This window comes from Aulostomus chinensis, chromosome 11 (genome assembly GCF_037954235.1).
Source record: "Aulostomus chinensis isolate RoL2024-O1b breed Wild chromosome 11, RoL_Achi_v1.0, whole genome shotgun sequence".
Lineage (NCBI taxonomy): Eukaryota > Metazoa > Chordata > Actinopteri > Syngnathiformes > Aulostomidae > Aulostomus > Aulostomus chinensis.
Genome location: NC_141330.1, coordinates 1,779,303 through 1,804,576, shown reverse-complemented (window position 1 = coordinate 1,804,576; position 25,274 = coordinate 1,779,303). Strand labels below are relative to the sequence as shown.

At 44.5% G+C, this 25,274-nt stretch overlaps 1 protein-coding gene across 3 annotated transcripts in view; it reads left to right on the top strand.

Annotated features, from left to right (window-relative positions):
- Nucleotides 1-25,274, top strand: part of bbs9 (Bardet-Biedl syndrome 9) — a 154,521-nt gene that overhangs the window by 2,071 nt on the left and 127,176 nt on the right. For all 3 annotated transcript variants that reach the window (XM_086217639.1, XM_086217640.1, XM_086217638.1), the window contains 7 exons: nucleotides 100-218; nucleotides 381-537; nucleotides 4,668-4,732; nucleotides 4,870-4,983; nucleotides 11,466-11,640; nucleotides 18,196-18,280; nucleotides 18,440-18,623. In XM_086217639.1, coding sequence (XP_086073765.1) covers nucleotides 107-218; nucleotides 381-537; nucleotides 4,668-4,732; nucleotides 4,870-4,983; nucleotides 11,466-11,640; nucleotides 18,196-18,280; nucleotides 18,440-18,623 — 892 coding nt within the window. In that variant the 5' untranslated portion in view covers nucleotides 100-106. The remainder of the gene's footprint in view (nucleotides 1-99; nucleotides 219-380; nucleotides 538-4,667; nucleotides 4,733-4,869; nucleotides 4,984-11,465; nucleotides 11,641-18,195; nucleotides 18,281-18,439; nucleotides 18,624-25,274) is intronic.

Here is a 25,274-nt window from a genome sequence, read left to right as displayed (position 1 = left end):
AATACGTAACAAGTGAACAGCCAGAAATGAGCTCTGATTGTTTGTCCATTTCACAGCAGACGACGTCTAACCTTCTTCTCTCTCACTCTGTCCAATCAGAGGCAGCATGTCCCTGTTCAAGGCCCGTGATTGGTGGTCGACGGCGCTTGGCGAGGGGGAGGAGTTCGACCAGGGATGCATGTGTATCGGAGACGTGGACAACAGCGGTAGCGGACACGGTCAGTGTGTTGAGTATCTTTCTCTCAAACAGAAGATCAGGGATTCGTAGGATTCTTGCATGATACTTGATTTGTTGTAAAGGTGCGTTCTTTCTTTACATCAGCAACATACATTCAACATAGAACATGTGTTTGTCTCCCTCCGTGACTGGGACGTTGCAGACAAGGTGGTGGTGGGCAGCTACATGGGGATGCTGCGGATCTTCTCCCCTCACTCTAATAAACCCAGCGAGGGCGGCCAGGGTTCGGCTGAAGCCCAGCTGCTGGAGGTCCAGCTTCAGAACGCCGTCATCCAGGTGGAAGTGGGAAAGTTTGTCTCGTAAGTAGACTTCGCATACCTTTGCAGCTCATGAGCAGCTGCTTCGCCGGATTGTTGCTTGTTATTTATTTCATAAATTCTGGTGTTTAGTGGCTCACTGTTTTGTTGAGTTTGAACACCTGTCCTCTTTAGCCTGGTTGAATGAAACTGCGGTGCATTTGGTTCTGGCAGGTGTGCACATCAGCAGGCTTACTCAGGTGCACACCGAACAAGTGGACTGAGACCTTGGTGCAGAGGGGGTCTTTCCTCTATACCAGTGGTTCTCAAACCTTTTCTGTCATTCCCCCCTTTGGAGGAAGAAAAATTTTCACCCCCTCCCCACCCCAATTTTTTTTTGACAAAATAGGCCATGTTTAACTTTATTGACCTATTAAAAATTACAAACATTCCTGTAGTTTTTCAGAACTAGAAAAAATGAAACAAAATGTGTTTCATCCCTGTCAAATATCTCTCCATTTTAAAAACAGACCTGACAACAGTTGCTATGAAAGAGGTTTGAAGCGTAAAAGTCCGACGTCCAAACATTAGTTCTCCCTCCCCTTTTCCCCCCGGTGACTCGCGCCCCCCCCGGGACACCACACACTTTGAGAAACGCTGCTCTAAACAAACACTTGTGCAGTTCATTGTGATGCAGCTTCACTACCAGCGTTGTGGTAGAGTGGAACCCAGGCCACTTCTGGACCCCCTCCTACCTAGAACCTAGCAAGGCTGTGTTCTAATTGCTCCTCTCCTAATTGGTTCCTCAACGATGACAGGACTGTCAAAACAGAGTGGGCGAAAATGGATTCTCTCAAAGGAACAAGTTGTACGTGCACTTATTGCAGAGGTAGACTTCATAACAGGAACAGAACAAGAGCAGGAGGATGCGCTGGTGGGTTTAAAGCTCAGTGGAAGAGGAGACTGCTCGACTGTTCTCCGGTTAGATTTGGCATGTAATGAGGTCCTGCTGATGATACACTCATAGGAACACAGGACCTTCTTCCTGCATCAGCTCTCTCGCTCCGCCTCAGATGAATCAGACCAATAAACACAGTCGGTGTGCCCTCTTACAACCTCAGGGTGTTTCCACCCTTCTGTTGATGTGTCACAGCAGGAAAAGCTCAAGTGTAAATATACAACCTCCGGAGGCCTGGTGTTATTAATTGCTGGCACCCTGTCTTTTGTTATGGCTTGAACATCCATGTCAGCGTCATTCATGGTCTTTCTTGTGATCAGTGAAATTGTTTGGTTGTGAGTTGATTGATTGATTTTATTTGACCAGTTTTGATTAAAAAAATATGATAACAGCAATCTGTGTCATAGTTTAAAATACATGAAAACACCGTCCTGGTGTCAGATCTGCTCCGACAACAGGATCATTGATCGTTCGGCAGATCTCTCCCTCCTTCTCTGTTATACTGTTTAGTAGGTCAAAGTGGCATTAGCCCCACGTGCCTCTGCCAGGAAACAACCGCTGTCTCACGAATGCTGATCTCTACATTGTCTCGGGACAGATCGTGGATTATGCTCAGCTTAAAGGCACACATGTATGCTAAGACACTGCAGTCATTTATTTAAAAGGAAGTTTGTTATTCAGATTTAAAGAAAGATATTTTTCCACACCGCACCTGCTTAAAGAGTTGTAGACTGCAGAAGGCCGCTGCTCATTTATGCTGTCCTTCTGTCAGGGCCCTTACAAATTAAATATGATTCATAAGCACACTGGTGAGTGGGTTGGAACAGATTTGGCTGCCAGTGCAGGTTTCCAATGAAGAACTTTCCTCTTATTGCTTCATCCAGGAACGAATGCAAGATAGTCAGAAATGCTGGAGTCCTGTTGAAAGCGTCACTGACAGTGAAACTGAAGTTACTGTAGTAGTTGCAACCCACTGGCCTGCTACAGGATTGGAGCTTTAGATTAGAGGGCGTCCAGGCTCAGCACTCTGACCAGCCTGACAGCCGAACCTCCCCTGCTTCACATACATTTATGTGCTGTCTGAACGTGAATTATAGCCAGGTTTAACTCTCTGTCGCGACCTTCTGTGAATTATAAGCATCCATAATATAGCCTTACTTTAAACTGCCTGGTGGAAACACCCATTCATAACTCATCACACTGCCTTTTTATGCACAGAAAAACCATCCCCACTCTTCCTCACCACCACATTAACATGTCTTTTTTTTAACTCTACAATGCACGCAAAGCCAAAACCAGCATGTCAGGAGTTTGTGTCCCTAGTCATGATTTACCCCAAACTATCAGCTACCAAGCAGCCTAAACATAGTTGTGCTTATAATGTCTGGCTAACCACGGCATCGCTCACATAGCTGGCCAGAACCCAAGAGCCCCATCCCGCTGTATTATTGCAGTGATGGGGACCTGAAGAGATCTCCTCCAATCCAGGTCAAGTTAATTGTCCAAATGTCTTCTGAAAAACTGTTTCGGAGCAAAGCTTATTTATCTGGACCTCAAAGCCAAAATTATTTAGAATGGGAAGGATGTGGGTGAGCAGGATGATGGTGATATGCTGGATAGTCTCATCAAATGTACTTTTTATTAACAACAGTAGCAAACCTTTGTTTTTTTTTGCTTTTGCATCTCAGAGCATCTTGACTGTGGCAGTCTGGGTCCCTTCCACGAGGATAGATTTATTCCTCAATGTATTTAATGTACATTTGAAGTTACAGCTTTAGAAGAACTTTTGAAGTGACGTTTGCCTTTTGTCTTTCTGTCTTGAAGCTCTGTTCAAAGGGATGCAAAGTGTAATGAGGTGACAGTTCTGTCTGATATCAGCTGAACTTACAGTACTTGTGGATGTTTGCTTCTGTGACTTTGACACTGATGGGATTGCAACAATTGGGATGCAAGTCTAAAGTTGAAAATTGAGTTTAGAAAGAAAAGTAGACTTCTGGGAATGTGCAACCACGTAGTCTGACTTTGAAACATCCAGGAAAGTAGATGTGAACCAGGAGTTGAACCTCTAACCCTGGTAAGTTCTGTGCCTTGCGTTGTCCGTCCATCTGGACAAGATATCGCCCATTGCCTCACTGTGGGTGCGTAGGAACGTGCCTGAAAGCGAGGTTTCTGGGAAAAGCTCCGGTGGTTTACCTCGAAGCTTCCCACACCATCACACTTTGGGGCAAAATCCAGCTAAAGCAGTCTGTTTTGAAGACGTCGTTTATAGTTAATCTGCGGTTTCCAGCACAGCATTCTTCAGCCGAGTGGTGGGCATTCTGGAAGCTGTCCTTGACCGAGGCACGTTGTAAATATTGTCAGGGCAGGCCGAGGTGGGCAGATGGTGAGAGGTTTTGTTTCAACACCAACTATGGTGGTTTTCCATGGAAGTAAGAAACTGGTGGGAGCCACTTTTCTCCTCCCTTGTTGTTCCTCTCTCACCAAACATTACAAGAGTGGTTGAAAGTCAGAACGACAGCCTCTGTCCTGCATCCAGAAAGTGAACAGATTTGTTCTCGGTGGGATTGTGGTGGAGCAAAAGAGTGAAAATGTAGAATCAGCATCACTGTGGCCATCGTAGAAACCTCAACCATAACCGAGGTAAAAAAACAAAACAAAACAGCAGCTGTTAACAGCGATTCTAGAAATATGAATGAGAATATGAGAGAACTCAGGGTCAGACAGGTTCTGTTGGATATCCCTGGGGTTTTATGATGTGAAACGTACAGAAGATAGATGAAAAAAAGGCTGTGCAGCATATCGAGCCAGTCATGCATAGTTAGCTTGATGCTAATGGAGACTGATGGCTAACAACAGCAAAACTATCCCCAAACATCCATTTACAAACTCTTAAGTGCATTGTCTGGTGTAATCTACGAGAAAAGTAACAAGCAAAATCTCATGGTGGGCAAATACCTCAGCATCAAGTCCGTGGTTCGGTGTTATTGCAGTGTTTTAAAAAAGGAGTGGATGGTACTGTAGTTCCCACCACCTCATTCCCCTCTCATCCCTTCCAGCCTGGAGTATCTAGTTTTACAACATCACGTGTCCACAGCCGTGTCATTGTGATTGAACAGAATTGATGATATCGTTCCATCCCTAATGTTAATATCCCTGGGTTTTGGGACTCCCTCCTATCCATGATGACCGTGAAGCTTTAGAACTGTTGAAAGACGATCTGTTGTCCTTCTTTCAGGTGTTCAGAGCTTCTTCATCTGGCTGTTCTTCACCCCAGGAAGCTTTCCGTCTACTCTGTTTCAGGTATCACTCATGCACTCGTGGGAGCAGCTGGCCTGTGTGCTAGCAGTTACTTTGAATGAGAAAATCAGCGGATAGTTTTCTTCTTCCATGTTTAGCGAGAACAAATTCTCACCTTCTAACCTGTCGTGTGTGTTCAGGCACTGCGGGGAACGTGGAGCACGGCGATCAGTACCAGCTGAAGTTGGTTTATGAACATAATCTTCAAAGAACCGCCTGCAACATGACATACGGAACCTTTGGGGGAGTCACAGGTTTGGTTGACATTTTCATTGCTTCTTGTGGTTGTGTGTTAGATGGAGAGGATTATCAACACTCAAAGGACCTTTTTCACATTTATATTTCTATCTGGTAGCTTGAGCGAGACTTGAGGGGAATCCCTAAGATCTTTTTTTCCAGGCCGACATTTGTATTGAGACCGGCGAAGTCTTGCCCTCAGCTTCAGTGTCTTCATCAGAACTGTTATTCCATAAATGTGTTGTTGTTTTCTTCAGAATATCTTTCACTTGCATTGTTGACGACTGTTGAGTGTGAAGTGAAAGTCCAAACGATGTAGCAACAGAAAGACCTCACGATATGGCGATCCAGTATCAATTCTAGGAGCTGAAATATCGATAAAGTGCCCTGAAAAAAATTGCAATATATTAATTTACTGATTTTATACAGAATATATATTTATACACAGAAAGTTCTCCCCTATAATTTTAGTTCAGATCAAACTGAAAAGTCTGATATAGCTAATACCCCACGTCCCAGAATCACATGGGACAAGTCTTTGTAAGACCCCTGACACACACACACACACACACACACACACACACACACACAGTTGTACGACTACAAATGATACTTTATATTCACCAGGAACGGAGGCTGGTGGAAGTAATTTTACCTCTAAAACAGTGGGTGCTCTTGTGTGTCCATCTCTGTGTGCACCAATTTAATTTTTTAACCTCAGGAGTGAGGACATTTTTGGCAGAGACAGAACATTTTCCTCTCCTTTGGCTCGATGTGCAGATGGTTGATTGAGGTTCAAGGCTGGGCTGTTGTCAGGTTTCGATTCAGTTAGGGTCAGTAAAGGTGAGAGAAGGAAGGAAGACGTTGAGGGTCCTCCATCATCGAAGTATAAACGTGCACTCATTGGCAAACATCTGGGCATGTGTCCTGGCAACAGACGTAATTGGAAGCGCTGCACGCACAACTAAAAAAGTCTGAAAAAGGATGGAAAGACAGAGAGAGGTCATGTTGCTGCTCCCTTTCTACTCTTTGGGCTTTTGGAAAAACCAAGTAGGGGAAAGCCCTCGACTAGTCTGCATCCAAGAAAAACACACTCTCACACACACACGGGGAAACCCCTTTAAAACACAGAAAATGGCAATACCAAATAAAGGCTGTATTGTAAAGGTGTGTGTGTGTGTGTGTGTGTGTGTGTGTGTGTGTGTGTGTGTGTGTGTGTGTGTGTGTGTGTGTGTGTGTGTGTGTGTGTGTGTGTGTGTGTGTTGCCAGACTCCGCAGCCTGGCGTGATGGGCTGTTCATTCACTCCCTGTTTACATAGCCTGTGTGTGATTGATAGGAAGAACAGCGTGGGCTCATTAAAGCCAATATCTTGGCCTTTGCTGGATGCACGTGCAGTGTTGGTACCATGAACTGTATGTGTTTCCATGTACTGTTTTCTTGTTGTACAACAGCCGCTTTTGGAGATGTCAGACAGACTCTCATACACACACTCCATGCCTTTTTAGTACTAGCATCTGAGTGTAAATGGGTGCAAAGCCAGCGTACACTCTTGCACTGATGCCAAACTGTGAGTATACGCAGAAGGCTGATCAGTAACCCTCCTCTTCCCTCCTCTGTAGTTGATACAGTCCTCCTGTTCCCCTCTTATCATCACCACTAGATGGCACTGCAAGCTATGGAATTAATACATTTAACTGCCCTGCTTGAATGAAAGAGATCCTGTGTTTCCTCTCGTAGGGAAATTCCCTTCTGCCCCCCTCAGCAGGGAGGTCAGAGTTCAGTTCCAGACCGGCACCTCTGGATCTGCTCAAGGTTCTTTTGCTGCTTGTCAGGGGTACTTGAGCAGAATAGCATAGTTTCTTAACAACAAGGGGAACTTTATCAGTACAAATATTTCGAGCTACTTTGAGACGCAGGTTGAGGCGACTTTATTTACCCTTCGGTAGAGGAGGGGCATCCATATTGACAGACATCCTAGTCAGCTCGTATCACAGTTTCAGTCCAGTTTGTTTTTGTTGTCTTTTTTCTCTCTCTTTGAAAAACCATATCAGCATAAGATATATAACCGAATAATCCAACATCTACAGTATTTTTTTATAAAATCATGTATTTTATCAAGGACATTTGAAGTCTACATCCGATATTCACTGATTATAACTTACAACAAATGAAAATTTCATGTCCAGATCTGGAAGAGTGCTGCTCACTCAGGCTGATGCCTAACAGTGTTGATAGATGATAATCAAAATGATGACCTGTAACACAGCTGGCAACGTTACGGGGGTTATCGCTAGCTGCTTGGTCATCAGCCTCTGAAGAGTCTGGGAGTGTTTGACCAATTCTCCTCACCATTTGTCACAGACGTTACATGAAAATGAGCTGATGAGTGGACACACACACACACACACAGGCTCAATGATTTTCAGTGGGATACAGAGATATATAATCATAGACGAACACAATGGCGGGAGGAGAGAGTGATGGCCATTGCTTGGAGGCCAGACCAGTTGAATCTCCCCTGGGGGGGCGGGGGTGTGTGGGGGATGGGGGTGTATTTGTAATGTCTGCCGTTGCACGTGAACACGCATGTGTGTGTGTCAGTCTATAATAGAGGACATTTAGCTGTGCTGTAGGCACCGTAATAGCAGCTCTGAACTAATGCTGCCTCTAATAGCTGGGCTGCCTTTGGGTTTGGGTCGCATTCAGGCCACACACACACACACACACACACCACACAAACACAGCCATGTTTCCATCACTTCAGAGGACATTACAGTGACTTGGGCCCTGTTCAGGCCTGGCATTAACATGCTACTTAGGTGATCCGACCACATGTGGACAGCTCTTAAGTGCAGGCATGAATGCAACCAAGACGCATGCAGGACACTCCTGAATCCCTCCACACTTGGCATTAAAATACAGCTTCTATCCAGAATAACCTGATTACTTTTACATCTGGTATTTATGTGTCTCCAGCGGTCACATTTAGAGCCGATCGCCCTGTTTAGCCCACGGGTGAAAAAAAACAAACTAAATTTTGATTTAATCTCTGAAGATGGCGTTCATTCATATGCTGAAGAAGCAGTCTTATGCTCAGCCATATTGCCGCCCACGTAGTTGTTATTATATGGATTGACAATATAGTTGCATCGAGTCTTTTGTTCAGCGTCACAATGCGTTCCTGAACGGCTGATCACATCCCGTCCTCTTGCATGTCTGTTTGCGTCGACAGCTGCTTTCATGTGGTCAACTTTTATCCAATGGCAATCTGATCACCCAAGATGTGTTTTAACGTCATGTGCAAATGTTGAGATGAGATCCAATCGTATAGACCACATCCGGAGGTGGTCTGTGTAGTTTATGTACATTTAGGTATGGTAGTACCTACAAAAATGTGACCTGCACTTTGACAGATTGCCCAGTCGACTGCACTCTGGTTAGGTGGAACTATGTACTCCTGTACGTGCCAGGTGGGTCCTAGCGTCATTGTTCCTACTCTGAAAGTTTTGAAAAGCTCTATAAAACAAGTGTGTCAAACATCTTGGGTAATTTGGTGTCCTTGGAACATGTGGAGGTGTTCAACGTCATCAGTACCTGGTATACACACTTTGAGTGAAGACTGGCTCTGACAGGTTTTGCTCTGTGGTTGGTACGCCTACATGGACACACACTCACATGTACCTGTGCACTCGCTCTCTCTCTCTGAGCCAGGCAAGGCTCTGCCCTCTGCAGAGCGCCGCCAGCCTCTGTGCTTTGTTGGCGGCTCCGTGTGCTTGTTCAACATGTCTTATTAATGACAGTAATACCGGCCTGTTTCCTCTGCTGCGTCTGAGCAGCAGCCGTCTCATACTGGCCTCTTTGACACGTTACACCAGGGTGTGGGTGTGTGAAAGTGCACATGCACAGATGCTATTCTGGCTCAGCTTGGCTCTCGTTTTCAATACCAAGCACTTTTCTCACTGATGATACTGCGCCGTGTCAGCCTGTCTGGGTGTGTGTTGTTTTAACTTTTGTGCTGCTCCTCTGGGTGGGAAACGATTACCACACAACTGACAAATCTGTCAAGTGTTTGTCTGGGGGATAGTGCGCTCGTCCAGCTGTTTCTGGAGGGCTGACACGTCTGAAGGACAGCAGAAACACTTCCATTAAGGAGGACTTTACTTCCTGATCATTTCATCATGGTAGGTCCCTGTCCGGCCTCTCATTAGGAAAAACACCAGACATTGTAAACAAATGTCACGTGGTCGGAATAGAGAGGCCACTGACGTTGCTTTTCAGAGTTTTTTCCCTCATGTTTACAAATCCTGTTATTAACCTGCTCACCTTCCACTCCCAAAATTCCTGCAATTGTATCCACGCCTGTCCTATCCACTGTAGTCCTTGAAGACGATCCTGGGATGTCACTTGAGACTGCCTAACTACAGCATAGCGTTCCCTCGCCATTTTACTCGTTTATACACTTAGAGCCTGAGTCGTCCTGAGTGTGAGCCAATTAAACTCAACTTTTTTGGTTCACTTCCTATATTTGGTCCATTTCTTTTCAAACGTCGAACAAAATGCTGGAAATGGTCTGAGTCTTGACTTTCAGGAGGACCAGGGTGCTTCTATACTTTTAATTTTGGTAAAGGGTCAAAAAGTTCAGACCAAAGGAGGCTGGTGTGGAAATGGCGATATCCTGCTGTAGAGCGAGGAGGATGTGTGCCTGATTCACTTCATTTTGGACACAGACCCTTATCGGTTTCTTGGGCATGAACTATATTTCACCTTGTGTGTGGAGGGAAGGGGAACAGGTTCAAACTAGCAAGCTTGCAGAACCTAGCAGACATTACAGTCATGGGTGAGGGACACAGAAATTTTATTGGACACAAAATTAGTGTTTGCCCTGAGTGCCAAATGAGTCATTAACATTTTTCAGTTGTTTTCTAGGAAACGATACACTCTAAAATACCTTAAAGAAAAGCTTTAAAACAATCTCGAGCTTTGTTGAGCCACATGCTGGCGTACAATCGACCTGAGACATTCTGTGGTGAAACGCATCATGTGGACCTCAAAGTCATTACAGTTGTCTAAACAGAATTACTCAGTGCAATTGACAAAACAAATAACAATACACACGTACACACATGCACGAATGTATATCTGCCTTCTTGCCGGCACTCAAATTCTATTCTATTGTTGGCTCGCGATCAAACACTCAGCTGCAAACACTTGCACTGGAAGGGTGTGGCTGCGGCGCGAGAGACCTTGTCCTTCAGTGTGTTAACGGCCACCCTGAATTTAGTTCATCATTCAAACACACACACACACACACACTTGTTTACAAAGAATAGGTGTGTAGGAGTATGTGCGGCTTTTCTTTTTAAATCCCTGCTGAGAGGTGTGTGTGTGTGTGTGTGTGTGTGTGTGTGTGTGTGTGTGTGTGTGTGTGTGTGTGTGCGTGTGTGTGCGCGCGCTGCACTGTAGGTGGCGGTCTCCCTGACCTCTAGCTGATGGCAGTGCAAGTTTTAATAGCGCATTGAGGCCTAATTATAGTTCTCTGGTCACAAAGTCCCACTGCTTTATAGCCTAGTGTGTTGCTGTGTGTTTGCATGTGTTAGGGCTTAGTATGTCCTCCATCGAGCTCTTTCCAATAAACACAAGCTCTTGCACACATTCATACGGTTAGCCAGGTGTGTGTGTGTGTGTGTGTGTGTGTGTGTGAGAGAGAGGTGTTAATGGAGATATCAGATTCAGCCAGGGGGAGAGAAACACACCTCGGCACAACACAACATCACAGCTGAAATTAAACAGAAGCCTTGCGAGTGGTTCAGGATTGCTGGCGCTGCTGTTAAATACTGGAACCGCTCTGTCACAGCCGTGTGTTGACATGAACATCCAACCAAAAATGCGATGCCTGTGTAGCAGGGATGGATGGGCGATTCCAAGAAATGTTCCCCATCGATCATAAACAATGAGCAGTCGGTCAACGATTTGATACTATTTGGTATTCATATTTACATGCATTTTAAATACAATAAAATACAATTAAATACATTTTAAGTACATTTTTAAAAGAGGGTTTTTTTTCAATAAAATCTGTGTTTCCAAAAGAAATAATATTCCTGCAAAAACCCTCATAAAGTGATACAACCATAAAGTTGTGCTACTGTGAACCAGGAGTGTAATAGTGAGTTAGTTTTTATCTGCAGTCAAAGTGTTGGGCTGGACAAAGAAGACGTGGATTACACCGTACGGTGGTGCTGGGAGTTTGTACATCAGTGTTTATCAGCAGTGTTACCAGACAAATGATGAAATATGCTGTAACTCCTCTTGGAATGACACCGGGTTTGACTCCACTCTTTCTTGGTCATCCGGTCTGTCGTTCTTTCTTAGTTGAAATCATGGTTGTACACACAGCTGCTGCAGGCGTCTAATTGCCACCTTGATAGAGCTGCAGTTTTTCAGAATATCGATGTCTGATTGTCAAAAAGGTTTTTGTTCTCTCGCCCCCTCCATCAGGACACCACTCCCTGTGCATCCAGTCTATGGATGGAATGCTGATGTTCTTCGAGCAGGACAGTTACTCCTTTGGCAGGTTCCTCCCTGGGTTCCTACTGCCCGGCCCGCTGGTCTACAACCCCAGAACTGACAGCTTCCTCACCGTGTCTTCTGCATGTCAACTGGAGAGCTACAAGTAGGTTTTAGATAGCCCTCCTCAATAATCTTTGAATCTTGCTGTGTTCTTAAATGAGAAGCTAACTTGAATTGCTGCAATGCAAAGTTGCCTTGTAACAATTAGCTCAAATTAAATGTGTTCCAACATTTTCTGGACGTTGCCGAACGTTCAAATCCACTTGGACTCTCCAAAAATGAGGCAGATCATTCTGGCATCACACTGAAGCCCTCCATGAAGGCCATCATACAGATGGTCTTTTTTTATCCTTCCTAAAACTGATGGGGATTGTCAAGATACATCCGGTAGTTGTTGTCATGTTTTACTCTTTATTTGTTTGAACATTAAGCTTTTAGAGGGCAAAAGAATCTTAATCGTAAAGAAAATCCTGTGTGGGATTCGTGACGGCCAAATTTGTTCTTACCTGTTTTTTACTGCCTACTAACCTGTAAGGCCAGCAGGCTGCTTGTACGCTGTGTGCAAACCACAGACCAACAAACCATTTGACAGGTAACAGTAAACTTGAATAAAATGAGAAAAAAGAGAAGGAAAATGCCACCTCAGGGCTGCTGGAAGTGTTTCTGGTTACTCTGAAGGCCGTGTGATTAACACTTCGTACTCATCGAGCCCTTCGCTCTGTTCTGGAGGGAAGGGCGTTCTCGTCTCCTTGAATTTGTCACGCGTCTGAATATTGCAGTGCTCATCTGCAGACAGTGGCGACTTGGATGGTTTATTTGGTTCATTCACTGACTTAAGTTTCGACAACACTGAAGTTTCCCCATCGTAAAGGCATTGTAAGGCTCATGCACACTGCTCCCGTTAGGGTGTGTGCGTATGTGTGTGTGTGTGTGTGTGTGTGTGTGTGTGTGTGTGTGTGTGTGTGTGTGTTGCACATTCTGCAGATACACACAACTTCATATAAAAATATCTTTTTTTTTTTCCTTGCAGAACTCAAAAACACTCACTTGGATTAAAAAGACACTTTCCTTTAGTGGAATGTTAACTTGGAAAAAAGTTTTAGCAAAATGAAATTGCACGTCATGATGCAAAAGATTGTCACAACACAGAAACTGGTGGTGGACAATCAGTCAAAAACTGAGTGGAGTCTCAACTGTCCTTTTCACAGCAGCAGGAGGTGCTTAAGGACAAATATTTATCAAAATCTGAGTTTGATACCCAAACATTTACAGGACTCCCATGATCAGAAAATCTTTGCTACAAGCAGTCTGTGGTTTATTCAAGGCTTGTTCCTGTTGAGTATTTTCTATATCAGGAGGCTGGCCAGGGCTTCGCTGTTATACACGTAATATCAAGTGACTGCTCAAATTGTTGTGCTGAGCTCCGTTTATTTAGCCTGTTGGAGCCTCTCCTGCCCTGATGAATGAGCACTTGAGTTGTGTGTGTGTGTGTATGTGTGCGTGCGTGCGTGTGTGTGTGCGTGCGTGTGCATTTGTGTGTGGATTTGTGCACTGGCGCCAGTTTTGAGATGTTTGTTTGTGTTTATCTATGGCACAGAGGGAGCATATGCATGTACTGTGTTTTTGTACAGTTGTGTGTACAGAGTCAGTGGTGGTTCGTCCAAGTGTGCACACTGTGTGTATATGGCGGCGTGATGAATATGTTGAAGGTAAACGAGTGTGTTAGTATGTGGAGTTTTTCAGAGAGCTCCTCTTTCACATGTACCAGAGGACTGTTTCCTTAACCTCAGTGTCCTAAACGCCACATGGTGATTGATATGGCACACACACACACACACACACACACACACACACACACGCTCTACAGTATATGATGTTGTAGTACATCAGGTGAAGACAACACAATGTCACTGCGTTCCCTCAGGCTTTCTTCCTGTAGTCAATAGGCGGTGCTGTGACTTTAATCCAGCTTGCTGATGTCTTCAGGGCCTTTTCTCTTGGGAAATATCACACATGGCCACCTCGCCACGGTAACGCTGGGAAACAAACTCTCACAGTCATCGCCGTACCCCTTAAGGTATTTTTGATCTGAGGTCTGAGATGGATGGGTCGACCCACTAGGGGGCGCCATGGCCAATTTGCCCTAGAATTGAATGGGTTCTGCCTCCACCACAGTTTTTTTTCTCAAAATTTTGCATAATTCTTGTGACAGACAAACTGGCAAACTACACCAAATTCATGACCTCCTTGGTGTAGGTCTTACCAAAGTTCCAGGTTGATGTCTGCTGCTGTGTGTCTCCTCCCCCTGCGTTTGCCATGTGGGCAAATAATCAGATTTCTGTGGTTTTTCTGCTCTACACACAGAGCTTTGTATGATTTTACCCTTTTTCATAAGACTTCTGTTAATGGTCAGAACTAAACTTGCATGTGTAGTCTTAATTCGTGCTCCCTCACATCCCATCATTAGCGAAACATCTAATTGAAAGGTGGAGCAGAAATATCAGTTATTTTAGGGTATTATTTTAGTATTATGAGACTGAATTTAATCCAGTAATTCATGCAGGAGTGGAGCAGTGCTGCTACAAAAGCGTAAAACCCCTGACATGTTGAATATAATTTTCAGTCAATTTTCTTCTTCAGGAAATGGTCACGGTGTGATGAAAAGTTTTCTTCATTGGCAGTCATCCATAGAGCACTCGTTAAAGGGGACCTATTATGCTCATTTTCAGCTCTGTATTTTTATTCTGGGACTCAACTGTAGTAGCTTTGCATGATTTACAGCTCAAAAGAATCTTTATTATCTGATTCTGGCCCTTTAATATGGCCATTTAAATCATGCTCTGTCTCAAGTAAGCTGTTTAAGGTGCTGTCTCTTTTAGGGACTTCTCCTTACACTTCTCCCTCTCTCTTTTCTTATTTAACCATTTCTGGATGTCTATTAAGAGCTAGCAAACGGCAAACATTGTAGCCCAAACAGATGACCACCACATCAGTGTCACAGAGACGTCGTGTTTACATGACATTGGAAAAAGCGGAAGTATTGGTTGAGTCTAACTGAAAACATAGTTTTCAAACTCAGCCTCATACACCTTGGTGGTGTGGTTTGGAATCGTGGTTTTGTGCATGTTCTGTTGGTCCGTCTGTGGTTCTGGAAGTTGATCAGGGGCATCATCCGTGTGGGCGACAGCATTTTTGGACAGACGAGGAAACATACTTTTGCTGTCTCCGCTTAAAGAATTGTGTTTTTTCTTTTGTAGTCTGAACCAGTCGGCTGATTGTCAGGGACGCCGATTCATTCTGCTTAACACTTTTGGTTTCTGATCGAAAGGTAGAACGCAAGAACGTCTGATGGCAACCAGCTGTAGGAGGGCGTATCGCCACCTACTGTTCTTGTAGTGAACACACTTTGCTGAATAAATCAAACTCTCCTAGTTCTTGTACACGGGGAGAGCGAAAGAAATCAGTTAAATGTGCGAATCGAGCTGTAACTGTAACTCAACTGCGACTGTGCATGTACCCCCCCCCCCCCCCCCCACTGACCAGCTGACGTCTTCTCCACACGAAAGCAGTAAAAAATGTTGGAAGCCTAATTTTTCCGAGGAGACTGATGTCTGAGCTTTTTTCCCCTCAGGGATTACTTTGCATATGTTTACCTCATTATTTGAAACTTAAGCTGTGCTGGAAATGAACAGATATGACATAAAATAAGAAAAGAGGTCTCATTTGTCTGATCACCATTTCTCATCAAAGGTCAGTTTAATCGAAATGCTCTGGCAGTGCAGTAAGGAGTAAGGAGTGATGTGACGGTTTAGTCTTCTACAAGAAAGTGAATCGATGAAGATCAAGTGCAACGTCTCTTGGTGAGGCAGACGTCCACTACGGACATAACTCACCCCTCTGTTATGGGTAACGTAAAGATTCATTACAGTGGTGGAATGTTAATGTGATGGTGTCTTTTTTCAGCCTCTGATGTTTTGTTTGAGTACGCTGAGCGCGCGGGGTAAGTCCCTATGATGCACAGGAAGTCCGTTCATTTCCTGTGGAAAACTTTCTGATCTCCAACGTGTCCGCAAAGGTCGTCCCTTTCAATTTTCAATCAAGTATTTGCCGCGGCTGTATTGAACATTTTTTAACTTCTCCTGCATATGTTGGAAAGACTATGAAGCTAACAAGCTACTAATGAACTTAATAACAAGCTGTTGCTATCTCTGCAGCTAGCTACTGTCTTTAGTGTTCCGTGCAAATATTCCAAAGGTCTGGCTTTTGAAAAATGACAAAATCAGCTTCTCAGCTTGGGCTAATCGACGGGCGTTTGTATGTCCTTGCAGAGACGTACTCCGTGTACTCGTGGACAGGAGTGATCATCCTGCATTCGCGCTCTCCTCGGATTGTTATTCAGATTTTGGTGTGTTCGTGCACTTCCAAATTCTTGAAGTAAAAATGACATGTTTTACTTTCATGCTCAGAGCTTATAAACAACATGCTGATTGCAGTTTCTAGCGTGAGTGACAGCAAAGACCAAAAGAACTTCCTTTCATCACGTTCAGTTTTTGCCAAGACTGCATGAATGCTAGGACAGTCTCGCGTTGACATCTGTCCCCTGTCAGCCAGACGTCTCTCCCCACAGCGCTGTGTCAGCTCAACACCGACTGTTGCATGTACCTCGTTACACTACTACTTCTATTTTGCCATAAGTGGTGAAGTCATCTGTGAGGGGCACTCTAGAGGGCAGGTGAAACAAGTCCCGATCTCCTCTCTCTGACTTCTTTCGTCGTCTTTGTTACTGTCAAAAAAGCAGAACAGTGCTGAAGGAGAAGTCATTGTCCCCCTCAGTTTAAAGATGGCTGGTATTTAATAGTGATGCACATAATTTGGCAGCCATATTTGGAAATGGCTTTTATGTGTAAGTGATATTTTAGACCTGCCAGAATTGATTCGCACTGATTTGTGGTCCTTATATCCAATATCTAGTGAGAAAACTGCGAGTGGATTCATCAGCGGTTATTTAGTGGTCTGCGGTTCTGCGTCGGGCCAGGTCGGAGCTCTCTGTTCATCCAGGTGTTTGAGGAGGACCACTGATTCTTGCCAGGCTGCTGTGGCTGCCAACCTCTTACTGGAAAAGTCCTGATGCTGAAGATGCCAAAATCAACTGTCCCCCGATCAGTCCGACCACTTTATCCTCAACTAGTGGCTAACAGCTTGCTGATTAAAAGCGATAGACCACAGTTCCGGGGAACGGCAGCTCAGCTGCGTGTTGACGGCGCTGACAGAAGCTGTAAAGGAAAAGGAGAACATAATCCACTCGCTGTGGAATCGGCTCATAATGAACATTTTCCACAGTGTTGGACTTGTAAATGAATTACGTGTGGTATGATCCCTGCAGCGGCCTGACAGACTGAGTTCCCCTCAGGAAAATAAGTGATATTGTTGTGGTCTTGGGCTGGTGGTTGAATAAATACATTAGGAACCAAAGAGTTTCGAATAGGAACTTTCGACTGGTGGGGATTATATGATGGGAACCTTTCAATGAGCTCCTCCTCTACCACACTGAGAACCATCACGATTTGTCTCTCGGTTCAGATTTACAAAGTTGTTTCACAGTAAAACTCCAAAAGGCCAACTTCTCCAGAAACACATGGCAGGCGATAAGATGAAAAAGCTCTTTTACAAGCTGACTTCAAGCAGTTGAGAGAAAGGAGGAAACCTTCTTCGCATCAATAAAAACCCCTCAGTGCCGTTCGTGTCTCTTCTTTCAAAAAGGAATTATTCCACTTCTTATAAAATTGTTGCATCTTGTTAATTTACTTGGAGACCATCATCACTGTTGTCAAGCAAACTGTGCTACTTCTGTCTCTCGTATCCCACAGTGGATACATTTATACACACACACACACACACACCAATATTATGATATAACAATACTCCAGATTTGGTACGGGTCATATAAACAGTACATTTTTGGAATTTGGCCTTTTCCCTGAGTATTTTCTGATTAACACATGTGGTATATCCCAGTATTTGGATTTCAGGAGTATTTGTATGTGTGGACAGCATACTGGGAGTATGTGTCTCAGGTCTGGTTTTTACAGCAGGTTACACCCTTCCAGCACATACTTTCATCCCTGTTTTTGGCCAGATATGTAAATGTGCTGCGTTCATGCAACCGTGCAGGCTACCAACGAGCAATAAAATACTAGCCAGTCAGAATCATCACCGATGGATGTAAATAGGATTCATATATTCATGGAAAATTACATTTCCTTAGTAGGAGTATTGTCATTTTCGGCATGAGGGTAAACACCGGAATAATAGTGGAATATTAAGTGCAGGTAAACATCGTCACGATAGGTCCAAACCACTGTAGGAGCCTGGCATAATCTGTTCTCAAGAGAATCCGCCTGCCTCAAAGTTAAATAAATAGTTACTCAAAGGTACAAACAGCAAAGTGTTCCTTCAAATAGTCTGACTCCCAGAAATGCTGATAGATTTGTGACACATCTCTTAGATACCCTTGAGTTTGTCCTGAAATGTAGCTGAGGGAATCATTTACATGTGAGACGCTGAGCGATCCACGGCTCCGCTCTGACAGTGGTTCAAACATGATTCATAGAGACGTGGCCTGTTTGTATAAACAGCAATTTGTCTCGCTGACTCTCAGGTATGAGACCTTGGCTGTTGCTACGGAAGCAGAAAGTCGACAGGATCCCGACCTGCCTCTCAAGACTGGCGGCAAGAGGCTGAATGTGAGTCCCAGCACCTCTTACCCTGAACACGCTTAAAGCTGATGAGACAAGTAAAGAGATAAGACGGCCGATTTGCCCTTTCTTACTTCATTCCTGTGTCTGGGGCCTTGTCGGCTTTTGTTCTGGTGTGAAGATGTGTGAACTGTGTGTTGTCTCCAGCCTGACTGGATGCTGGTCCTGGGAGAACAAGCCCTCGACCTCTTGGTTCCCTCCTTCTCTCACTCCTCCTCCTCCATCTTCGTCTTGGGTGAAAGGAATCTCTACTGTCTTCGTGATAACGGCCAGATCCGCTTCATGAAGAAGCTGGAGTTCAACCCCAGCTGTTTCCTGCCATACGCTTCAGGTAAACCCTCGTCACAGGTCAGATTCAACAGGGTGGCCCAGGCTTTCCCCCCTGGGGCCAAAACCTGGAAAATGGAATTCAATTCCTAGGCCTGAGAAGTTTTGGAAAATAAAAACAAGCTTGAAAATGATAAGTCATGACAACTCACTTTATTAATTCTTGTGTATTCGAGGAGATGTGCTGTAGTCATGCATCGAAAGGAAACAAAAATTAAGCTGAATTTACTTGAATAAATGTTTTTGTATCAAGCCACATGGCTGATAAGGAATTTTAGTCTCCAATCTTTTTTGAGCATACAAATGTTTGAGAGAAAGAATGAAATTCAGAATTTGTCCCCAAATAATGGAATAAGTGTTTAAACCCTGGTTACATCCTTAGCAAACGGTGCACTCTTGGTAGCCATCAGCTTTCATTCAGATTCACCAGACGTGAAGTTAAAACAAAAACAGTAAATAGAATCGTTCTTCTTGAAGGATCCAAATATGTGAGAACTGCAAAGAGTGTCTTCCTGCGCCGTCTGCCAGGGCGGAACCTAGCGGTGCATTTCTACGCCGTCTTTTCTCATCCAAGAATAATGCAAAAATATTCACGTCTCCACAGCGATATCTTGAAAATTGTTGATCATTTAAAAAACATCAGTACATGCTTTTAATTATGGACACTAAAACCTTTTCGGAGCACAGCTGCCCAGGTATGTGTGGTAGACTACAGCAGGCTAGAGCAGTCATGGGTTCCAGACTTGTCCTGTCTTCACCGACGACCACAACGGAGAAGCTGAAACAGACAGAGAGGGATAAAGAGTGACGGGATGATGCTGGCGCTCTCCCACCAACCTCCCAGATTCAGCAGGCACATCGCCCCCGTGTCTGTTAGCACTGATGAGTGAGGCCAGCATCAGTGGATGAGGTGCTGAGCAGAAATCTGCTTCCATCTTTCTTTGTGTCAACTCAGAACATCAGGATGTTTATGGCAGAGATTTTGTTTTGGGGGTCAAAATAAAAGACTATAAAATCCGGGTCACTGCGACATTACAAATGGATTTGTTGACTATAGTTCAACAGTTTGGCATTTTGGGCATCACCAGCTTGATTATTTTGAGCCAGAAATAACCATGTTTATGGAAGAAGGTAGACCCACAACTCCTAGCCACACCCTCGAGTTCTAGCATCAATTATATTTGAATAGGAAATCATTTATAAAATGAATTTGATGATGTATTGAAGAAGACTTGAAATGAGTGATTTGGGCCATAAACGCGTTCATGACGTCAAGTGGGAGGTAGGTTCATTTGTTCATGAAGTTCAGTACAATCGGGGTCACATGACGCGTTCCTTTTAGCTTAGAGCTCGGAGGGCAGAGCTGGGAGTGCACAAAACAAACGAACAAACAAGTGAACGTGAAAGTGCAAAAAAAACCCAAAAACGCCTCAGTGTTGGGATCTCAGGAGTTCTACCCAGTATTTTACGTGTACAAGTGTCGTAACGGCGTGCCTACAGATGGAGCGCCCTCAGCTTATTTTCCCTGGCGACGTTGCTACGTGCTGGCTGGGTCGGAGTTCGCTGTACGTAGCGAGGAGGACATTGAGGACCGCAGACAGTTGAAGGGGAGGAGAATGACAACTGAAATAATCGACCAATGGCAACCTTACAGCTGCAGTGTTGTTGAGTGAACCAGACGACGCTAAAAATGTTACAAAAGAAGAAATTGTCATGACTTCTCTGTCTGACTGTGGCCTGTCGGGTTGCTGTTTCAGAAACAGCAACCCCAAAGCAGCCCAACATGTTTTGTTCGATAGCCAAAATGCATGAGTGTAATTGAGGCTGTGTCTTTGGTAAGTTGGTCTGTGCCACCCCGACATCCTCGCACGGTGTTTTTGAAGCGTATTTTTGGCGGTTTAGCGCCGTAGAACGAGATGGTATCTGGGAAGGCGCGTCCACCTCAAGCCTGATTCTTATCTCCACATGCAGCACAGTTTCTCTACATAGGCCTGCACCTCTGGAATAGTGTTTGAATGCAGTCGATAAAAGTTCGCTGTGTAACCTTTTGGAGCACGAAGCAATAAACAACCCATTTCTGTACAGCAAGAAATCTTTTTGAATCTGGTTCAGGTTAGTGTAGGACCTTTTTTGTTGTTGAGCGTATTACACTTGCACTAAAATACACTGGAGACCTGGCAGATGGAAAGAGGAAATAAAAAAGGATATGAAGGAAAGCAAAAAGTAGAGTGGAGGAAAGATCCAGAGGGGAGGATTGGGAGGGATTGCAGAGGAGCGGCCAAGTACTTTCTACTGATATCTGCTTTCAATTTTAGAATTAGAAAGCCTCCGCTTTTAAAGTGAACCTCTGCTATCTGTTCCAGACGTTATTTAGATTATTTAAATTACTCTTGGAAGTCTGCTGTAATTTCAAGACTTGATGTGCCAGCGCAACAAAAGACACTTTTATTGGGACATGATTTCTGTCAACAATCAAAACCGCATTAAAATACCACATGGCTGGAAGCCTGCGACTCCCACCAGACTACAGCTGCAGTCTTCTGTGTCCATGTTTGGTTGTCAGTTTATTGTTAACAGGCTGACATGTAGTGACACTGTCAGACCTGCTTCCTGCCAGTCAGTAAAGGTTCCTTTGTCGAGAGATGCCAACGAACCCTTTGGTGGATCTCCAGAAGTCTTACAAGTTGTGAAAGATTTAATCCAAGAGCATTAGTGTGCTCATGAACAGTCCAATAAAAAAAATCAAAACTTGACCTCTACATTACCCACAATACTTTGATTCACCGGACTGCACAAATGTGTGTGCTTTGCTAGCTGTGGCTAATGCAGCCTTATCCTGCCAGCCTCAAACATTTCTCAGCCTCAGCTGAAGGTGCCTCAAGAGGATTCACACAGATCCCGTTAGAGCCCCCAAAGTTTTATTCAACTTTATCCTTTTCTCACATACGCACCTTCGTAACACCTAAACAGACTCGTAAAATCGCTCGAGTTCCCCTTTAAGAGTCTCGTGCAGACGAAGATGGATCCCAGGGATCACCTCAGAGTTTCCTCACGCTTTCCTCCTGGCTTCCAGCCTCACAGCTGCCTCTGCTGGATCGCTGCCCACCCTCTCTCCGTCTGCCTCCCTTTGTCTGTCTGTGTCTTTCTTATATAAGTGTCCTTACTTTTATGGTTGGGTTTAAACAGGTGTTGCCTGAAAAATTACCAGGAAAGTTGCTGCCAAACCAAGTCACTCGGTTTGAAATAATGTAGAATACGATTCCAACCCCCAAGAACATGACATGCAGAGAGCTATGAGATTAATAAGTGAGTGGAAAACATGAAGAGCACAAGGGGTCAATAAAGGATTTGAGTAAGAAAATGTGACTGTGAATCATCAATCACCAGATCTCAACCGGTCCTCCGGGAGTTGTAGAGGCAATCCAGCAAGCTGTCCTGGAGGCTCCACATAACCGCTCCTAATTATCCGTAATAGTTGTAACCAACGGGAAACATTTTAAAAATGCAGCCGGACTCCAAGCGTTTCCAAAGATTTCCTCAGTTTGTTTAAGAGATTGCTGTTGAACAGTGTTGCCTTTATTGACTCAAAGAATGGGAATTCCCAAATTAGGTTTGTGGAATTGTTTAAATTCAGACACTTCTAAAACAAACAAACAAACAAACATCTTCTCATGAGCTCATTTTATCAACACTTGTTACAGAAGGTAAGAAAAGATGGAAGTTTTTGAATTGGCTTCTAAGTTTGTTGGTGTTTGTTAAGGTGCTCTACTGAACTACTTTTAAGGGTACCAGTGAAATTATGTTGGTCCCACTGAGTACTAGTTCAATCAGACCAGAGTGCCTTGGACAAAAAGGGAGGGTGACCATGTGACAGCACCCCTGTGTTCTAACCCAGCAGTCAGGATGATGGTGGACTAGCCTCATGAGACCTTTGGCATCTGGTCTCTGGTCTGGATCCATCCTGTGGCCTGGACAGACAAACTCCTTCAGCCAATCAGCTTCAGCCCAACCCAACAGTCAAAACTCAGCTCGTGCTTCCTCCTGGTGTTCTTTAACTGCTGTTAATGAGTTTTCTCCTGCAATAAGTCCACCTACAGCTGTTTATTCTTCCAGCGCCACCGCTTGCTGCCTCCCGAGACACCATTTCTCACTAATTTGTCAGGCAAGGCAGTTTTATTTGTAGAGCCCGTTTTCACCACCAGTTTGTCTCCAAGGGCTTCACATGGCATCCTAACAACATCCTCTGCCCTCAGACCCTCACATCGACTGAGGAGAAACTCCATAGAAACCCTTTTAACGGGACAAATCTGAGCCAATCAAGGGCTACATTACTGTTGGAGGGGGGCAGGGGAGCAGTGAGAACGCAGTCCGATGGGCTTGCCAGGCCGATGCCGACCAGCAACGTTGTGTGAGGTTATTTCAGCACGTCCTCGCCCTTGGTAGGAAATCAACAACACTATTTACTGGTAAATATGCGAAAGCTGTCGGACTCTGTCAATGCCAGCTTAATGTCGGTGGCACTTTCATGTAATTCTGCCAGGTGTTGTACTTTGGGTGTCTTTTATGTTGGAGGGTGTCTGATGTTTTTGCTGACTGCTTGACTTGCACATCCTAGAGAAACAGGGGAACCCTGGGCACCGCCTCGTCTCAGAACCCGACTGGTATTGAAAATCCTTGAACTGAAATACAGCACTGCATCAAGTTGAAGGTTACTCCTGCACTACAGCTCATCGCTGCCAGCGGAGCTATGTCATTATTCATTCGTTTCTGCCAAATCATCTGGTTTCCCTGCGGCCTGGCACCTGTGCGTGGGTCTGGGATTGGGAACCACTATTTTAGCCCTCTAGGCCACCCGGACACCCCTAATTCCACCACACCGTGTTCTCATGGAAGGACTGAGAACAGATTTGTTCTTGTCAGGTAGTTGTTTTTTTTTTTGGTTGCTTTCGAGACGAGCAGAGAGAGGGTTGATGAGAGAGTAGAACGGGGGAGGAGGAAGAGTGAAATCAGGGACAGATGGTGAGAGGGTAGAAATTTAAAGAAAGGAATAGGAAGGGTGGAAGAGGAGAGAAAATAAGCCCAGAAGACGAGAGGAGATGAACAGGAGAAACAGAGGGATTAGGAGAAGTGGAGGAGAGAGAATGGAGAGAAGAGGATCACAAGAAAGAAGGCGATGTTTAGGAAAAGAAAGGAGCTCTTTGTTTTGAATGCACACAAGATTGAACCTTTTTATAATTAGGTTGTAATTATGATGCCGATGCTCTGATAGAAGGTGTGTTTGCTTTGGTGTGGCACTCACACACACTCTGTCATTTTGACCCCTGCGCCGTAACCGCCCTGCTGACCGCCGTTACCATATTATAACGTGTGTATTCAACTGTACGAGTGAGGCCTGTTTGTTTTGCGTGTGGCCGTCACTTCAGATCTCTCTTGGTGGTAACTGCGCCATTGGTGGGATTGACTGGCTGTGTGTGCGTGCGTGTGTGTGTCCGTGTGCGCGTGTGTGCATCAGCAGTAAAACAGAAGGAGTATTTATATTCAATGTTTCGAGCCACGAGTCGCAGGAGAAAGTGTATATGTAACTGTAGATGCATATATACACTTTTAAGGGTCGACCTTGTCGTATAATGAAAGATGGAAATGACAGAATTCTTAAAATAAACCAGATGTGAGATGGAATTGTCTTCACAGCTCGTCTTGAAGGGCGATGCCACCCACTGCCGCCGTGTTATTTCCGTGCTTCACGGTTGAATTTATCGTGCTTCTTTTCCAAAGCTGACAGGTTTTTTGAGGCTTAAGTCGTATCATCACACCAAAATAAAACATCAATTTGTAGTTACGCTCCCAAGTATGAAGCGGCTGGTAGAACTGGGCACATAAATCAAGGATGCTTCGTCTCAGATAATGGAGAACAGGGGTCAGCGGAATATTTCCAGCGCTTCCTCCCCTCTGTACTTTGTGTGCACATCTGTAAAAGCTTGCACAAACCTTGTGTTAGGAAGTAATCTCCCATAAGTCAACACATGCAGACATAAATATGATGCACATACAAGACTCTGACATGCAAGGCAACTGTTAGTGAAAAGAATGAAAAGAGATGATGTGGTGGTCCGACTCCTCATTTCCTCAAACCTCAGGGATTCACCGTTTTACCGAGTTCAGAAGTGAGTCTGCAGTTTGGGCTCAAAGTGTTCGTCTATACATGTTTATTCTATATAAGTATGATGCTAACTGGGGGAAAAAGGCCAGGGAGCTTTCAAGGATTGATCGATACATGTCGACACCGTGGTCACGAGGCTTCACATCTTCCTGGTTATTAGATCTTGTTGTATCGACGTGCGGCGTTCATGTCCTTTCCCTGCGCTGCTGCAGTCGTCGTCTCGTTCTTCTGATGTGGGACGTCACCCACAGTTCAGATGAATATTTCTCAAAAATCGAATTGCGTTGATGTTAATGGACATTGGGGTATTCATTTGATGTGGACGTGTGATCTGACAGGATTATGTGTAAATCATACAACACTTTGGAGGCCAAACGTGTCGCATCTCCATGTTTTCAGTTGCCCGCGTCATAGACTTCTGTTGTGTAGAGAGGGCGTGGCGTGATTTCAGTTGCCAACATGACAGCCAAGTAACGAAGAATCTCCTTTACAACC